Consider the following 20,155-nt stretch of genomic DNA (forward strand, 5'->3'; position numbering starts at 1 on the left):
AGTTTAATAACAGCAAGAGGGATCCGCTGTTTTGCAGGTTTTACATTCGTGTGGATCAGCCAGGTATAGCATCCGGGCACTCGCTTATTTTGTATTGGCGTAGGGAATAAAAACATATCGTAAGTACATATTGCATTTCTAATCGCGACTCGAAAAACATAAAACAGGTATCTTCACTTATTTCATGAATGGCTGTAAACGAGTTTGGAATCGTGGGTCTTTCTGTCTGTTCCGCATGAATTGCAACGGCATTCGATAGAGCGAGACAGGTTCACTTCTTACGGCTTTGTAGTGTTGGCTTACGATTTCCCGGACGAAAGATCTCGGCGTACAGTTGCAAACATGATTTTAATTAGCTGCTGAGCTAGCAACTTCGTGATGAGTCCAGAAACTGCATTCTTCAGGTATACACAGTTAATGATTAAACAGTGGTATTCGTGATATGTAATGAGAATATTAATTATATTTAGCTGAAAAAAGTTTTATTTTCGTTTTAGTCATCGGCGTTATAAAATTGTTTCTGTGGTGTAGTTTGTGGAACATGACCAAAGTATGTTGGTGTTATTTGTAATCAGTTTTGCGTCTTTTAATTTCGGTAATTTTTTAACTTTGATGGTTTGTTGAAGTTTTAAATATTGAAAAATGTCTTTTGTGGTTTCCCATATTGCGGGAGGTGGAGTTGCCTTAGAAAACAACTACTGGATGGCAGGGCGATCGCGGGAGCTTGGACAACGCTTTCGAAGGAGGAAATTTAATAGGTGTAATTATACCAGTCTCTAAATCAGGAAATTTCGTGCAATGTCGTATGTGGTTTAACATGTTTTTTATGAACATCTACACTTTTATCAAAGCTGTTTAGTCTCAGATGAATAGCACTGTACTTCAGCCCGGAGTAAAGGTGCCTTTCAAATTAAATTGAATCTTACACGTGATAATACTCATTAAATAAGAATGCAGTTTATCGAGTTAGTAAATATGTAATAACTCGGAAACAAATCGGTCTACTTGAAAGTTAATTTAACTGGTAGAGTTGCAATAAATCAAACTAAACGAAAGTGTAGTTAACTGAGTTTAATTGAAACTGAGCTTGTAGTTTCAGCACTGTTACTTGTGGACTGGGTAAGAGATAGATGGATGTACATGTACTTCTACTCCTCCTCCAGTTCACGGATTAGGCCGATGGCCTGTGCCGCCTTCTGCGTGGACTTCCAGGATCCCTTCTTCCTTTGGGTCTATACCAAAGGACCTGTTTCGGCATTCGGCCTTTTCCCGTCCTCTCCACGTGTTCTAGCCAATATTATTTGTGTCTTCTTATTCGGCCCTTTATTGAAAATACTTCAGATTCTTTTCTTATTATCTTCATCGTTTGTCCTTTTTCTTATCAAGTTCGTTACCAAGGCCGTCCGGGCGATTTCTTTGAAGCTTACGAATAAGTAAAGTTTTCTGTGAGAGGGCAGTCTTTAGTGTTTTGGATAGTAAACGAGACGTTAACAGTTTTTGAATTGAATAGAAACAGGCGTTCCCCGAATGCATTCTACTCTTAATTGCATCATGGACCTAATTTCTATGTTATTGTTCCCAGATACTTAAATTTCTAAACATTTTCAAATGATGCTTTAGTTATAATATGTTTTGCCGTTGTTGCTTATGTGGATCCCGTATTACGACCATGTACAGTCCACGACTGTAATCTTGAGACTTGCAAGGAATGCAGTGAGTCCGGATCGTTAAAGGCAGACGCCATCTTTCCTCCTTCCTCGTGGACTGTATTTGCTTCTGTTTACATTTACATCTAGGCCTATTTCCTTGTTAGCCTGTAGGAGAGTTTCTGCATTTTTGGTTATGGTACCCACACCATCCCCCAGAAAATTGACATCATCAGCTTAAGCAAGTACCTGGTGCATACCGTTTAATTCGTGTCCTTCTCTTACCTTCCTGACGACATGTTCTTGAGCAAAATTAAAATGCATTCTGCACTGGGAAGGGATCCGACAGAAGGTTGCCTATACGAACTCTACTAATACCCCATCCATACACATTTTAATTAATCGAACAAGTTTCTTTGGTATTCCAAACTCAGTCAGAATGCCGTAAAGTACCTCTCTTCTAACTGAGTCGTATGCCTTCCTAAAGTCCAAAAATAGTTGAACTTTTCCATTATACTCCCACTTTTTCTCTAATATTTGTCGAATGCGAAAGATCTGATCAGTAGTTGACCTATTACGGCGGAATCCACGTTGATCGCCCCCGATAGTTTGATTCATAAATGGCGTTAACCGTGCCAGAAGTGCATTCGATAACACTTTTTATGACGTCGACAAAAGAGAGATACCTCGGAAATCATAGGGACAATAATTGATTCTTTCCATGGTTGTGGTGGTACTTCCTGGTTCCAGATCGAGACTATAAGCTTATGTGTCTCTGAGTGCAGTGTCGTACCACCTGCATGCATTAGTTCAGCTGGAATTGATTTGATGCCTGGAGAGTTATAACGTTTTAATTTCGCAATCGCAATTTCATCTTCATTAAGGCTGTGCTGTATGTACTTCAGTCTCTTTAAATTGATCAGCTACGTGGACGTTTAGTAACTTTCCATCTGTCTACGATGCCATGTGAGTCCGCGAGCAGATCCCCATTTTCGTCCGTGATCAAACGTCTTCTAGGTTTGTACCCCTTCTTGAATTCACTTATGCCTCAGATGTGTTAATTTTTGCTCTTAGTTTCCAGCCCCCGTATCTGATCTTCTAGATACACCCTCGTCTCATTCCTCAAAGTTCCGCTGGTTTCGCGCCTTACACTGCAATATTTTTCCCTGTTTATTCGAGTACGGGCCTGCAGCCATTTCAGTCTAACCTCCTTCCTCCGTCTTACCAAGATAGAGCATTCTTCATTGAACCATGCTTTATTTCGCTAAAATTTGACGATAAGATTTTTGGATGTGGCAAAGTTGACTAATCTCACCTCATTGTCAATACTAAATTCATGTAAATTCTCACTCCCTATAGTCGGTTTTAAAATATTCTCCCGACCAATTTTGGCATTGAAGTCTAGCAGAATTTTCATGTGGTATCTGCTAAACTTGTCAAATTACCTTCGTCGTAAATGCATACAATTCGTCCTATTCCGTAGCTTTATTGTTGTTTTCATAATTTTAAATTTTTTTTATGGTGAATGGTTGTTAGCCCTACGCCCCCAATCTAAAAGACCACCCCTTATCGGCTTTCCGCTACTGTTTGTTCAATATGTTCTCAGCTAACCTCCATAACTGGAGGCTGACCCTCCATCCGCGACCTGAGGATGCACCATGTAGTGGCATGGTGTCATGTTTCACAGTTAAAAAATCATGTGCTGTTTCCCTTATATCAGTCATACTTAAAATGTTCATTAAACACAGATATGTGTACAGCTGATAAAGGACCATAACAAAAATTTCCATGCCAAGTCACATCAAAAACTAGATAGACTCATCATTTGCTTGTAGAATTGTTTGGTGGCATCTGTAATGTTGGAAATTCATCATAAGTGCAAGGTTCCTGTAAGAAAAAGTAAAATCAGAGGAAATGTGTCCTATTGTTCTTTTTAGCTTTTTGTGTGGAGTTCCTGTTTCTTTGGATACTAGTCTTATTGTTGGATTAATTTCCCTTCCATAAGTTTTATGTTCTGAATTCTAAGTACACTACTTCTCCTTGTCTAAAATACAATATTGTATGTAGTTTTAATTTACCTGGCATCTTTTTTGCTATATATGCCCAAAGAAGCTCCTGCTGTATATTCTTCCTACATAAATGCGTGTGAGAGTTGTTGGGGGGGGGGGGGGGGACAAATTATTATTGTAGAAAATGTATTTCTACATTTACTTTGCATGAGCCGGGATACCTCAGTCAGTATAGTGACTAGCTATGGGCTGGACGACCGGGGTTCAATCCCCGACGGGGGCCTCCTCTACAATGGGAACCGGGGTCCTTTTCCGGGGGTAAAGCATGGCTGGGACGTGATGCTGACCACTCACCCCCATCTAGTGCCGAGGTCAAGAAAGAGAGGAGCTATACCTCCTCTCACCCCAAGCGCCTACATGGCGTATAGTGGGACAAACTTTACTTTACTTACATTTACTTTCTACACTCATTTCAGCCCCCCAAAGTACTTCTGCCTGTGTTCTCGATTTTCTTAATATTTATTAAATATGTCCTATTAATAAAATATTTGATTGCAAATGCAAGTGGTCTGAGCTTAATAACCAGACTGATTTTGTAAATGTGTGTGCAGATGTATGCACATATAGTGACTAAACTGTATTGAGCGTGGTCACCTTAATTACTGACTACGTGACTTACTACATTTCCCAGTGCGTGTGTAACATTACTGGAAACAACTTTTCAAAATTTCTTTGCTGCACATTGCACTGAATGTGTTCAAAGTGATTCACGTAAAGGAGACATACAAAGTTATGAATGTGGAAAAGCCACACAAGGTTAAGTTTGGTGAGGGCAGTGGCTGTTCCAATACTTGTGTTAATTTTTTGTCCAGAAACTGCTTTACCAGAAATATTTTGTGTGAATGCATATGCAAAATACACTAGCCTTAGCGAAGATTTGGTCTCATTTGCATAATATGCTGCCATAAACATTTCAGAAGTTGAAAGTAGAATGCCTAGTTTCCTGTGTATTTTGAAGGAATAAATTCATAATGTATGCTTCATTTGATTACAAAAAACAGATGAGCTTGGATTTGACCTTTCATTGTGACTTCTTCCTTCTCTCTCTCTCTCTCTCTCTCTCTCTCTCTCTCTCTCTCTCTCTCTCTTTCTTTCTTTCTTTCTTTGCAGTGTTGCATTCCTATTACTTTATATCTTTATTTATCTGTTTTCTGTTATAATTTTATGTACACATTTCAACTTTGTATTTCTCAGTGCCGTGTCTGTTGAAACACATTATGATTTTGGTTCACTGTTATTTATGTTTTTCTTCTCCTTCTTTACAGGTTCAGAACTGCTGTGGAGGCAACAGTAAAGGTGGAGGGGCATTATGGTTCCCAATTCATCACGTCAGCTGCTGGTATGGTCTCTGCCAACTCTTGCTTTTTTGCTCAGCTTGTTATGGTATCACAGGAAGCGGGGCACATCATTTCGAAGTGACCCTGGGGGAACAACAGAGGATACAGGTAGCACATCTGGAGATAAATCTCAGCAAGTAGAAGATCTTCAGGTGTCCATCACAGCATCTCTACCTGCAGAGAGACAACAGACCGGTAAAGATCTGCGTGAGACAGTTACTATTGTCTGTGGTGATAAAGAGATAAAAATTGACAAACCCAAGGGACCTGCAGTGAAGGAAGAAACAACACTTGAGGCTTCACACCAACAGAGCTTGGAGCTAGTGCTCAAGGAGAGGGTTCTGACCGAGACAGCTCTTAGTGTCTTTACTGGTGTGCCTGGTGAAGTCGGCAATTGTGAGGATTCAGATATGAATGAAATTGACATCAAGAAAGAGATTCAAGAGATGAGCGCTGTGGAGTTTCCTGTTGATAAGTTAGTCTGTGTGCAGAAAATCCCAGTTAAGTCAGTTATGAAAGAGGAGGCCAAGATAGCAATGTTGGAAGGTTCAATTTGTAATGGCCTGGAGAGCCCAGAGCACTTAACAGATAAGATTAGTGATACAGATTCATCTGTAGCACAAGTTGAGAAGGAGGTGCATGAAAAGTTGACTACTAGTGTAGCTACAAACATTTCTCCTCAAGTGTCATCAGAGTCTTCTCAGACATTGCCTGAAGTTCATGTTTTAGCCACAAGAGAGCCACTTGAGAGGACTGCAGAGGAACAAAACAGTGTTGGAGGAGTAGTGGAGGCTTTACCAATGAACATAATAAGTAGTGAAGAAATCTCGAGAAGGTTACAAATATCAGACATCAGGATACAACAGGATAACAAAGACACAAGTGTGGGGTGTGAGGACAGTGAAGATGAAGCACAGGTTTTACCTCTTAACATAAACATTTCGGATGACTTGAAATTTGTCGAAAGTTTTGAGAAAAGCATTGATTCAATTCAGTTAGCAATTGATACAAAAGTCTCTTCAGTTGTTGAAGACATGGAGGAGCCAGAAGACAATGAGAGCGTAAGTAGTGTTGATAGTTTTTCAGTGGCCACAACCATTGTAACTCGTAAATCAAGTATAGAAACCTTAACAATGGAGAAACTTGCACATGAAGAAGAGGATTCCAAGAAGTCTGCAGGAGAGGTGACTGTTGAAGGAAGTGAATCTGTGCCACTTGAATGCACATTGTCATCCCTGGAGTTGAATGAAAATGTGAAGGGAGAGGCATCATCTGATGCAGATGGTATGTCAGGAAATGGGGCAATGGCTGGGACATTTGCTGTGGTCTCTAAACATCAGAGAACTGAGAGAGACTCTGCCAATCACAGTCCGGCTGATGTAATGCTCGCCAGTCCTTCCATAAGCAGCTGTTCTGATGCACAGAGTGAGGTAATGTTTAATACTTGTACACGCCGATTATATTTATACATTTTCAATGTTATAATACCACTGCACTTAATGAAGAACGCAGTTTCGTTCAACTGTTTAAGTGTCAGTGATCAGATTTCCTGTCCTGAAAAGAAAACAGCTTTATATATGTATATTAAAATTATTATTTATTATTTATTATTGACTGCAAATGGGTTTATACCCAGTGGCAGTGACCTACAATAAGATACAAAACAATGAGACACAACAGAACAATGAGATACATCAACACAATGAGACAGAACAAAAACAATAAAAAAAACAAGAAAAGAAAACTATAAGACACAACAAAACAATGAGATACAGAACAAAACAATAAACAAAAGGGCACAACAAAAACAATAAGACACAACAAAACAATGAGACAGATCAAAACAATAATAATAAAAAGGACACAACAAAAACAATAAGACACAACAAACAATGAGATACATCAACACAGAGACAGAACAAAACAATAAAAAAAGGACACAACAAAAACAATAAGACACAACAAAACAACACATCCCACTCAAAATCATCCAACTCATAAATTACAAAACCATCCAACCTAAAGTACTTAACTTTAAAAAAAATTAATACCACCTAGACATAAGACAATAACTGTAATGTATTACAAATGTCATGAACTGATGCACTCACACAACAATACAATGAGTCACAACAATACAACATACCACACTCAAAATAAAACATCTAACACACAATACAAAACACACATCCACTAATTAATCACAATACTTAGAGTAGAATATAAAGTCCGCTCTCAGTACATGAAAATTTTATCCCAAAGAACTACAGCCCTTCATCACTTGGAGACTAAGACACTTTACTTCCCTTATCACCATTTATTCCCAACTTAATAACCCTCAGCTTGTAACTACTTTTCTGACCCTCTTTCTAAAGGTGCCTAATTTACAGGGGAAAGACTCTAGCACGACTGGAGGTAATTGGTTCCAGCTTCTTATGGTCCTATTTACAAAGGAATATTTGCCTACATCCGTTCTTTGTTTCCTAGTCCTAATTTTCCGAGTATGATCGTCCCTGCCCAGGTAACATGGCTTTAGTAATCTATCCTCTATCGTTTTCCAAGCCCGGCCCCCCGTGTATGCTTTGAAAAGGGCGCACATTCGGGCTATCAATCTACGCTGTGCCAATGTTTCCCAACCAGATTCGTTCGTGAAATTTGCAAATTTAGCCACTCTCTTCTGCACCCGATTTAGGGCTCTTACCTGCCCTTCCCTGTAAGGGTCCCAACACACAGCTCCATATTCAAGTATCTGTCTCACTAGCGACGTATAAGCTAAACGTTTCGTATTGTTATTTCCCTTTTTTAGTATACACATTACGAAATGGAGAGCCTTCCATGCTTTAATTAGTGTATAATTTACATGATCTGCCCAGCTCAGATCACTGCGAATAAGTATTCCTAAGTACTTAAAGCTATTTGCTTCTGGAATTAATTGATCCCCAAAAAAGTAACTCAGCTTATCCTTCACCCTAGCTCTATTGAAGCTGACTGCTTTACTTTTACCTGGATTTATCTTCATTTCATTTTCTACCGCCCATTCCCATAATCTATTCATATCTGTCTGTAACTTATCAATGTCACTACTATCCATTATTTTCCTGTATACTATACAATCATCAGCGAAAAGCCATATATTTGAATCAATGTTTTTCCAAATATCATTAACATAAGCTAGGAATACATTAATTGTTGAGGGTAAATGTAATCAGAGCAAAATTGGTACAATCATTAAATTGGCAACATAAGGACTAATTTATACTACAGATGTGCAGGCATGCCTCGTTTTATTTCGTTTCGCAGATTTTTTTTACAAATTGAAGGTTTGTGGCAACCCTACATCGAGCAAGTCTATCGGCGCCATTTTTCCAACAGCATATGCTCACTTCGTGTGTCTTGTGTCACATTTTTAGCAATGAAGTATTTTTTAATTAAGGTATGTACATTGTTTTTTTAGACATAATGCTGTTGCACACTTAATAGACTACAGTATAGTGTATGCACTGGGAAACCAAAAAAATTGTGTGACTCGCTTTATTGCGGTGGTCTGGAACTGAACCCACAATATCTCTGAGGTATGCCTGTATAGTAACTGTTGCAGGAATCAGAATTCCAAATATCGTCTGCTTGATGCAGTTTTGTTGGCAAGGGGGCCAAATAATATGGCGATAAAATAGGTCGTCAGTAATATTTTGGGGAGTGAAGGAAGTTAAAATAATTTTTTGTTGTAAGTTTATGCAATTGCTAAATTTGTTGAATTATGAAAGCTGTGTGCATTATAAATTTAAAAACAGTATTGATTATGATATAGGTAGTTTGTACAGGGTCTACCATGTTCCATTTATCTCAGATGTCCACGACTGAGTGATGGCTGGTCCGGCCACAACTTGCTGCATGGGTAGGAATCGGTGATGTTTTCTTTCACCATGAATCATCTCTCCTATCTGCATCTGTTAATATGTTTTTCAATCAGGCATTTAGTGCTGCACATGCCTCAGCTGTGGAATAATATTCACCAGTGTGTGTTTGTTGCAGCTCTTTTTCAAATATGTGTCTGCTAGAAAGTGTTGCAGAAAATGTCAAGTGCAAGTTTTCAGGAGAACAGTTTCAAGTAGACAGAATATACATTACCTGGTCAGTAAGGATCATTGCTAGACAAAAATCTGGATATGAAACAAACTGTGCTGACAGAACAACATTGACATAACTCAATTTTGTATACAGTACTGATGATGGTGTGTTACAATCTGAATTACTAAATTCTTGGACTTGTCCATCATCTGGTTTTCTAAAAGAACGCTGTTTTTCAGAAGCTGTATCCGCTTCCGTTCTGAGGTTAGAAAGGGGGAGAGGAGCATCTACTCAGTTGGATTCGATAGAAAGAGCTAACCTCATTCACTGGGTCCAGTGACAGATTCAGTTACCCATATTCTGGGGAAAACACTATTGTAAAAGCAGGGAATGTACATCTTCACTGTTGGAGTTCAGAATTTTGTTACAAACATTTCTTGGTTTCAGAAAGAGTATTTCAGAAATCCAAATACCTAGTGGGATTCTGCATTACTGGTATCATCATCATTTCACTGTCCTCACCAGTACCGTTGTCATCACCATTATCTGCCATGGTGATTGTCAAGCATTTCTGAAAAAGTTGTCCTTCTAATGCCTTGGGTACTTTACGGGCACACAATATACAGCAAGGAATAAGATATCTTGGCTAATCATGTTCTCATATCTGTTTCATACTCAGGTATTTGTAATGAGAATTATTACAACTTTTGAGACGTATTTCCACACTTTGTAAATAATAGTCTTATGCTTTGGAAAATGTACTTTCAGTTTTAATCAATATTTGATCCCATCCCAAGAGACTAAGCATTTGAGTTTCTATATTTCCCACTGTGTTTAGTGATGCAAGAAAGAGATGTTTATAGAGGTCTTCATATGGTGCTTGATGCTGTTTGTTAATATTGACTTTCTAAAGTTACATGTAAAAAATTGAAATTATGGACATGTCATTCATCTTTGATCATTTGAGTGTAGTTACTGTGAACTACAAATGGGATACATATTACCTTCTGTAGAAGGAAAATGGTTTACTACATGTGTATTCATACATATTTAATTATTAATTATCAGAGTATTTATGGCTTGATAAGATGACATCATAATTCTTATACTATGTAACTAAGTTTATTTCTGTAAATAGATATTCATGTATGAATTGAGATACAAGCTAGGTAAATACACAGGAATAATTATGCTGATTATTTAATTCCCTTAAGTTATTGCATGTAATTTTCAGAACTTGTGATCTTCAAGAATTAAAAATTGTTTTACCTGTTTTCATGAAATTGCGTACCAGTACCATTTCCAAAAGAGGGTAATAATATTGGAAAATAATTTAAATTTATGTAGTCCAACATATGTGTACTTATTTTTATTTATACTGACTACAGAATACAAAAAGATTCTTAAAAGGTTGATTTCTTCATTCAAAAGTATTTTCTTGGTTCCTACTGTTCTGATGTATCTAAAAATTACACATGAAATATACTTTTGTATGTTCTTGTAGCAGACTGTACTCTCTCTCTCTCACTCTCTCTCTCTCTCTCTCTCTCTAGCTAACTAACTAACATACTCATGTGTAAGTTTTGTTGAAATTAGATGGGGAATGATGTATTATGTATCTTAATTGCCCTCCTTTTCTCTTCATTTATCCCTTTTGCACTTTTTTATCCTTACCTTCTTTCTCCTTTATTCCCCTCCAATCCCACATTTCTCATCAGCTGTACTCACCCTTCCTTGCTTCTCTTGTCTCTCACTTTAGTTCACCCATGACATTACATTTGGTCCATCCAAAAAATGTTTGACATCTAGAATTATTACTGGGAGATTTTATATTAATATTTTTTCAAACATTATTACACATAATTCTTTATATATAAACCACATTATGTTAACACTTTCCACGATGTCCACTCAATTGAAATATTTCCTCTATGAGTGCGCTGTTCAAAATCTTCAAAGCAAAGCAAACTGGATTTTGTTCATAGTAACTTCTTGAGGTGTATAAAGATTCCCCCCCCCCCCCCCCCCCAAGAATTTTACTGGTTACATCAATATAAAACCTGAATTTTGATTTATTCAAAGGGATGAAATTGGATTAAACTTGAAAATCATGTGCTTCTACTATGAATCATGCTTCTGATATTTTCCTTGGCTTAATTTAATGTTGTCTGCATTCTTTTTCACACATTTCAATTACTTTTGGAGCAGGGGCTGAATTCTCTTAATAGGAATGGACTTGCCATTCTAGTGGGGGTCAGACAGTAACTTCATTTAAATTACATTTCTGCAGGGTTCGAGTGACAGTGGTAAAGGCTGCAGTGATGTGGCAACACCACCTTCACGCACGCCAGCCAGTGGAAGTTCTCTGTCTGGTGACGCTCCCTTACCATCAGTTTATGAGTTTGTCCTACCACAGCATTTGGTAGGTCGTCTTATAGGCCGTCATGGATGCTTTGTCCATCAAATTAAGGAAAAAACAAATGCCAGCATTTTCATAAAGAGGCATCCAGACACCCAGAAGCTCAAAATATGTGCTGTAGAAGGTATGAATTATGGATTTCCTTACATTGTATAGAATTACAACAGAGCTGAAATAGAAGCCTGGTCCCATTGTAACTAGTTGCTAGCAGAGAAACTGAAAATTGTTCATAAAGTGATACTATTTTAGCTTATTTAGTGATTTAATATTTATTTTGCTTTAGTGACTCAATTTAAATACATTTTATTATCATATTTGTTGTTAATTCTATTTCTTAGGGTGTTTCTTAAATTGTTTTTGAAAGTGGTTTGGCATCCTTTGGACCCTTACTAGTTGCTGCTTTCTGTACATTGTTCAGAATTTGAGATGTGGCATGAATTATGAGATGAATTATGCTATTAATGAATGCATGTTTCTTGACGTGGACTATGTAATTTTAATATATGATAAATGAATGAATTAAAAAAATATACTCCTATTTTACCCCTTTTCTGATTAAAAGTCTTGAATCATGCATATGATTGCTGCATCGTTGCTGTTCATTATTAATGAAATGTGTTATCTTACATTTTGTTTAGGAACCCAGGCAGACATAGAGAGTGCATTGGAAATGATTCGACAAAGGTTTCCACCAAAGCGCTACCCAAATGTGTCCCTGGAGCAGGTGAGCTTCCTGCCTCCTGTGCCCACATTCCCACTTATTCCAGAAACTCTGCAGCTTCCATTGGTCGAGGGAGTCAACAATGATGTGATCTTGTCAAGTCTCGTGTCACCTGCACACTTTTTCCTGCAGCAGCCAACGCACCCGACGTTTCCTGCGCTCATCCGCCAGGATGCTTGCATGAACGTGTGCTACAGTGAACCTGCTGCACCTCCACTTCCAACACCAATTCAACGTAAGTAATTTATATATCTTACCTCATTTGAAAATAAGTCCTGTCAGCAAACATACCAAAATGTCAGTTCAACAAATGTAACATAGTCATTATACTCACTGAGGTATCTCTTCTCAAATATACATATTATAAACCTTTATCAAAATAAAGGAATTTTGAAATGTTGCTCATTTGTTTCTTAATTTTGTTTCTAAGTTGTTATAATAAGAGCAAAAGATGGATTAAGTAATTTAATAAATTCAATTAGTTTCAAGATTTAAGGATTTTCTGGCTTTTCAGAATGACAGAGTTGTTTGTATTGAGGATTTCTGTCTTCTGGGTTGTTGCGCTGTGTAGTCTGGTCGATGTTAACCAACGTTTCAGAGGTCATACTGCCTCCATCATCAGGGTGATGAATATTGTTTGTATTGCTGTTTACGGCATTGCACTTGGGATATTTAACAGTATAATGAATGATCCTTTCATCTTTTGTTGGTTCTTTGCAAGCGCAGTACTAAAATGTGAGCAACATTACTACACTTGGGAAAATAAGTAGAAGCCAGTAAAAATAGTCCCCGTGGAAGTTGAGGCAGGCGTACCATTGATACATCATCAGATGGATCCATTGCAAAGAACTTCGTTGGCTTTTGGACCCATTGCACCACCATGGCCTTGAAATCACTGCCTGACCTGAACCCGTTAGTACTTTTCTTGAGAGGACCAAACATGGTGACAGTGGGCTTCCTCAGTTTCACAGTATACTCATTCTTGTGATGACATGGGCCTGTTCAGGCCATGCCTCATCATCTATTCCCTGCCACCCTGAATGGAACTTCTGATGCCATTGCTTTTGAAATACCCACATTGCCATACATAATACGGATTCTGGGTTTCAGCCGGTTGACAACCCTCAGCAGAATGAAACTGAATGACATCATTGACCATGTTTGGGTGGATTCTATGTGTGGAACACTGGTATTTGACCATATCACTGTTCCCATTTCCTGTGAATAACCCATTCTGTTGCACAGGTTGTGTTTGACTACTCTTGTATCATGCACACAGCCAAGCAGTCATTTGTGACTGGTCATGTTTGCTAGCAACACGGCGAACAGATTTAATTTGAACAACCCTTATATTTAGCATGAGGAGGCTAGGGCTCGATTTTGGGCTGTTACGCCATAGTAGTAGTAGTAGTAGTAGTATATTTAGCATAGTTCCTGTGAATGTACTGAACAGATATCCAAAAATTAAATTATATATAAAACGATGATACAAAGTGTGGTTCTTTATGGAGTATAAATTTGGCAACTCTTGGAACAAAAAAAAAATAAGTTGAGAATAATGGAAATGGATTTCCTAGAAGAGCGGCTGGAATTTCCAGAAGAGAGAGAGTGAGAAACGAAAGGATTAGAGAAATCATGAGGATGGATCGAGATATAATTGAGGATATAGAGAAAAGACAACTGATTTGGTACAGACACGTGCAAAAGATGGAGGAGGAAAGGTTACGAAAAAAGACTATGAAATGGCAACCAAAAGAGAGAAGGAGGGGAGGAAGACCGAGACCAGGATGGAATGACAGGATTATAAGAACCATGATAGAGTGGAAACTACCTCCGGAAGGATGGGAAAATAGAGAATGGAAGAAAATATTAGGTACCGGAAGACCGAAGTAACGGTCAAAAAACAGAAGAAGAAGAAGAATGAAATTATAAGAAGAACGTTGTTCATTATGACAATGCAATTTGTGTTTTGCTCAAATTGCAATTTTGTATTCTATTTAGAAGTTCTCATTTGAAAGAAGTGTACATTTCCAGTATTTTTTTTGTGTTCGTTAATTTCAGAATAAGACGTCTATTTTTTTTTGTTCCTCATACCAATTCTCTGTCTGCTTACAGCTTTCTTGAGGCCTGTAGACCAGGATTCTCAACCTTTTTCACTGGCGTACCACTATTTCTAATTTAACACATGAAATGTACCACTAACCAAATGCATTCAGGGAAAACTTTTTATGTTAATATTATCTTTTGATTTTCTCACTTAGTTTGCATACCGCTCAACATTGGCTCGCATACCATAGGTTGGGAAATGCTGTAGACCATAGTCATCATGCTCTGTGCCACCTCTTATAACATACATGTTTCAGAGTTTTCTTGCAACAGTTCGAGAGACTGCCATGCTGAAAATATATATTGCTATAATTGTGATGCCATAAAGCATTGCCTATTTAGGTCATGCTTACATGATCCCTTGTGACATTCAGACATTCTGTATATTAGATGTTCTTAATACATTTATTTTTGCATTTACCTGCACTTTATCCAAAGTGCTATATGCTCTGACAGTTACGTGCAATCAGTAGATGGTGCATGAAGCTACCTTTTGTGATCCCTTGAAAATGTGTGCATTGCTGTTTGGGGGGGGGGGGGTCATAAAATACTGCAGACAGCTGGTGGTCTGTTAAAAATGGTTTGGAAGTAAGCCAGCAGCATAGCTGGTGGCAATGACAGGGTTAAAATAAAGTTTGATCGTGATTAATTCAGTTTGTTATTGAACATGTACATGTATTCAGTTCTGAAAAAATGTTAAAGAATAATGAAGAGAGATGCTATGTCTTTAAATTTCAGTGACTTCAATCTGTGTAGCACCGGCAATGGGTGGATGGTACCGCGCTCAAGTAGTGGCAGTAGATTCAGAAACAGATGCCTGTGATATCAAGTTTGTGGACTATGGTGGATACGTAACAGTGACTAGCTCTGTTCTGCGCCAGATACGAGGAGACTTCTTGACATTGCCATTCCAGGCAGCAGAGTGTTACTTAGCAAATGTTATCCCTTTTGGAGGTACGCTTTTACAGTTCACTGGATTTAGAAATTAATAACAGTATAATGCATAGATTTTAGAACTTACAATGAGTTTTACCGTTGAAGTTTTCTGTGTAGCTGCTGTATATGAAGATAGATAAGTTGAAGTTTGTAACATAATTAATATTTCTGTGCTGACAAATGATAAGAAGATGCAACATGTTAGTGTTTTCCCTCTTATCTTTTTGACATTCTGTGAAGAAAACTGATTCATTTGTCAGCAGTCATTAAGTCATCACAGCAAGATTGTAAACATTGTGCTTTTGGGTTTAGGCATTGGGTCTCATATTAATTTCAAAAGAATAGAACTTTTAAAAGCTTCTTCCTGTGTTAATATTTTATGTTGCTACTGTTATTTATTTATAAATAAATAAGTAGCCACTTGTAAATATTTCAGTGTTAATTGCAAGTAGCTGTTTTATTTGTTTAATGTGTACATTGTGAAAGCTAATATACCATGTTGCATGCAAAAACCCTATCATGATTAAACCTTTATCTAGATAACATGCTAAAAGCTATTATGATTAAGATTCATCGCTATGGTCTTGCTGGGATTTGGTGATCCCAGGTCCTGCCTACGTGTACCATAGCATGGGCAGAAGAATGTAACACTGTTGTCAGATCTTCATTTGTGTGTCAGCCAGTCGTAAACTTAAGCATTCAGCTGGGAACATCATGATCATTGAAGAACTCTCAAATATAATATACAGTTGGCAATATATGTAATTTATCTGTTGTTATTTCAAGGACAGCACTGAACACTGATATTGATGATCATGAAATCAGCAATACTGTAGTGATAATTTATTTTTCCAATTTTATTGAAATTTGAATATAAAGAGAACTAAATATCTGATTGGTGATAACAATATATGACAGACAATATAAAATTTTTGTACGTGAAATGTGCTTTAGTGAACATACAAAGGTTCATTAAATTGATACATTAGGAATTATTGTTGCTGCCATACTACATACGTTTCTGGATCTGTTAATTTTAGTTGATTCTGCATGGATCAAGATTATGGTCTACAGAAAAAAATGGATCTGCCACATTAGTAAAATGCTAAGAGAAATTGACTTCCCAAACAAGTAATGAATACAGACATACTGGAGTAAGAAATCAGGGAAGATGATTATGATACTGCTCATTTTTAGTAGTTATTGTTATAGAACTAATTTTATGTTTCAGTAAATCCATTTTTCAGGTCTACTGATATTACTGTAGCGGTATTTAATTGCATACACTTAACAAAAGAAGATTTCTGTCTTGTGGGTTGTTGCGCTGTGTAATCTCGTCGATGTTTACCAATGTTTCAGAGGTCATACTGCCGCCGTCATCAGGGCTATGAATATGCCAATTGGGTGGGTGGGGCTAGGTTTATAGGAGCTGGACCGGCTTCTATAAACCTAGCTCCACCCACCCAATTGGCATATTCATAGCCCTGATGACGGCGGCAGTATGACCTCTGAAACATTGGTAAACATCTACCAGACTACACAGCGCAACAACCCAGAAGACAGAAATCTTCATACTCACCGCTGTGAAAACCTCAAATCTTACATAACAGAAGAAGTTTTACAAATATGAGAAAGCACCATTATGTCTTTTATTTATTATGCAGGGCATGAGGCAGAATGGAGCAAAGAGGCTGTTGATAGCATGGAAGAACTAACACAGGGACAAGTCCTTCAGGCTCAGGTGTGTGGGTATGCTGAGGATAGTATGCCATTGGTTTATCTCTACGCCATTCATGGTTCTCAGGTAAGAGTTCATGAGAAGAAAACATGTAGTGTAGTTTCTATAATTGTCACAGTAGACAAGTGTACGTTACAGAGCAAGAGAAGGAAATACCTCATCCTTTTCATAGTTTTGGAATTAGAAGGTGGTGGGGGAAGGTGTAATGAAGAAAGGGATAATATATCAATTTTTTTCTCACAGGTGGTGCTTATAAATCAGGAGTTGGTTTCACAAGGTTTGGCAGAATGGGTGGAGAGTGCAGAAGCATAGACGTGAACAACTGAAATGAGTGAACTAGTCCAGATATCCCGGAGTGAGGTAACTGACATACAGGTCTCCCATTGGCATTGGTTTGGCCACTGTCAGTTTATAAATTGTTTCCTTTAATCTGTTGATTGTGTATCAGAATGTGAATAAACAAGGAAACAGGCATTCTGGAACTATTTGTTTACAGTTTGTGTTAACTCTTCAGAATTGATGATGGATATTCTTATAAGTGGTCAAAACCTAAAGTAAAACTCAAGGATAGTGGTAACTTTGTTACCAGTAGAGCTTTGTGTCGTAAAACTGAATTTTTTCATGTGTGATAGGATTAAAGAGAACCTGTGAGGCAGATACAGATCTGTGACTCCAGATGGTCAGTTCCTTGGGGAACCGAGCTTCACTGTTAACACTGCAAATAAGAAGGGAAACTTTGTTTAAAGCTTAGATTGTCACTACTGATCTACAAACATTTAATTATCTATATGTGTACTCATTTATTCTTATTTGATTGTATCTTGCTGGTCATAACTGATTCTCAGAAACAACAGTAGGCCGTTAGAGTATTGGTTCATGGATTGAACTGTTTAGTAATTTGCCAGAAATTTTAAGATACATGGCTTTGAAATGAGCCTGAATTATTATCATACAGTATTACAATATCCTTAACTAATTGAATTAATCTTGTGCACCTATTGTACTAATTACTGCATCACAGCTTCACTCTTCTGCCCATGATGTGTTCATGGCATTTATATAACAAGTATATGTTGGTAGTCCCAAATTCTTTAGCTGATTTTTATATGATGACTCATGCTCAAGATTTACTTGTGATTTTGCATGTGAAATTTACTTAGTGGTAACTTAGTCTGCTTTGATAAGAATCAAAATTGCAATTAATACATAAATTATCTGCTAGAGATTTCATCTGGAAAGTAGAGAGGTAAGTTTAGTAATGTCTCATTAGAGCCATAAAGTAATGATGTTTATAATGTATGGAAAATTTTCATGGTTGAATTCAGTAGTGATGTGTACATTAGTAGTTCCTGCTGTCATGGTTTTGTGTCTATTTTCCTTATAGATGTTAAGTTCTCAAGCCAGAAGAAGTGGTGTTTCATTTTTGCAGGAAGTATTTTAATGATTTACTGTGTGGTGATTGTAATGTTGCATTTTTTGTGTTCATAGGTTAGTTACATTCTGTTTGTAAAATTAAAAATAATTGTCAACATTTGTTGCTTAAAAATTATTTTCTGCAAATACTACTGTTCTTTAAGTTCACTTTTCATGCGTTCAGTTAAGATTTGTTGGTTTATTCTATTATGGGATAATTGGTTTTATCCTACTCCATGAAAAGGAACTAGTTGAACCACTGTTCATAAGGAATTTTTTTGTCTACAGTGCATTGACTATATAATCACATTCATTCATATTCTGTATTTATAATAAATCACAATTGAATAATAAGTAAACATCCTCTATCATAATTTTATGCAGACCATTCGTGTGTTACTGGATACTTTTCTTCTTCGTTGTTAAAGAAAGCTACAGTTATTTCTCTATATTTCTTTCTTATTACATTTAAGATGAAAATGTGAGCTACTTTTAATATGCATGTTGTAGAAAACATTTTCATGGCACTATCTCAGCAACTCCCTATTTACGTTCCAGCTCTCCATAAAATACAAAATAAATATTTGCATTCCTTTGCTACGTCAATTGGCCCATAGCACAAATACCGAGTAGCTGTACATTTTACGAACTTAGTGTTTTTACAGACTTCCATTAGAATTTCTGTTTAGTGATGCTTGTATTATTTACCTTTCTTTGTGATTGATGTTAATGATGGCAAGAAGAATTAACATGTTCCATATTTGCAAGGCCATGTGGTCTTGTTTCTAAACATTTGAATTTCGTACTGTCATGTTGTTTCCACAGTAATAATGTGTACTGTATTTAAGAATTTATATATTATCACCAAACAACAGAAGAAAATATGTGCTATTCTAGAGGTGTATTATCTATGCTTGGGGAAAATGTGGTACTTTAAATCTAGTTAAGAATATTTAACTTTCTTGGTTTTCCAAAAATCTCTTCATTTGAAGTAAATATGTTTCACCTCGTAAATGCTATTTTGTATCCTCATGATTTAAGCAAGAACTTAATGCAGTCATACTTTAAAGTTAATTGTGTGTGTTTTGATTATTACCAGTCTCTCTATTCTTCCATCACCAACAGGTTGTGTTTGGATGTACACTTAGGACATGATGATTAAAGTTATTTCTTTTGTACATATTGCATAATGTATTATTTAAATATATTTGAAGTTAAATGAGTGTTTTATTCCTTGCAGCCATTTTTCAACTTCTGTGATGCCACAGTGTGGCAGGTTTCCTAAGTATCTCCTTTATTCCTGGAAATCGTTCTACCACTTTTTCATTCTCCGCTTACAATCACCACTACTATCAATATGTGAATGTAGAAGTATTAAACAAGAGGAACAGGTACTGTGAGTAAAGTAGTTTGACAAGTAGAGACAGGGATGCTTTGAATTATTTAATCTTTTCAAACAAGTTAACAGTAGTTGAATCTAATATTTAAGAAATGAACCAAGATTATCATAATTAATGATGGGATGGATCTTGTTTCAGTTACTGATTTGCTCAAAACTTTGAACAGTACTGAAATATAAAAGCACATATATTTGTAGTTTGTTTTTGACATTATGCATTCTCATACTGGACTGCAGTAGCATAACTATAGTCCGCGAGGCACGAGAGTAGACCTGATATATTTGAGGGAAGTGGGGTAGAAT

General features: G+C 37.0%; 1 protein-coding gene across 8 annotated transcripts in view; it reads left to right on the plus strand.

Moving 5' to 3' along the window:
• spoon (A-kinase anchor protein spoonbill) overlaps positions 1-19,672 on the plus strand; it is a 77,915-nt gene extending 58,243 nt beyond the window's left edge. For all 8 annotated transcript variants that reach the window (XM_087351444.1, XM_022063075.2, XM_022063074.2 and 5 more), the window contains 6 exons: positions 4,981-6,482; positions 11,411-11,663; positions 12,178-12,495; positions 15,105-15,320; positions 16,967-17,106; positions 17,284-19,672. In XM_087351444.1, coding sequence (XP_087207570.1) covers positions 5,025-6,482; positions 11,411-11,663; positions 12,178-12,495; positions 15,105-15,320; positions 16,967-17,106; positions 17,284-17,352 — 2,454 coding nt within the window. In that variant the 5' untranslated portion in view covers positions 4,981-5,024 and the 3' untranslated portion in view covers positions 17,353-19,672. The remainder of the gene's footprint in view (positions 1-4,980; positions 6,483-11,410; positions 11,664-12,177; positions 12,496-15,104; positions 15,321-16,966; positions 17,107-17,283) is intronic.
• The last annotated feature ends 483 nt before the right edge of the window (positions 19,673-20,155 follow it).

The sequence above is a fragment of the Zootermopsis nevadensis genome, unplaced genomic scaffold (genome assembly GCF_977971745.1).
Source record: "Zootermopsis nevadensis isolate Lab colony 2312 unplaced genomic scaffold, Znev_1.0 Znev_ptg000019l, whole genome shotgun sequence".
Classification (NCBI taxonomy): domain Eukaryota; kingdom Metazoa; phylum Arthropoda; class Insecta; order Blattodea; family Termopsidae; genus Zootermopsis; species Zootermopsis nevadensis.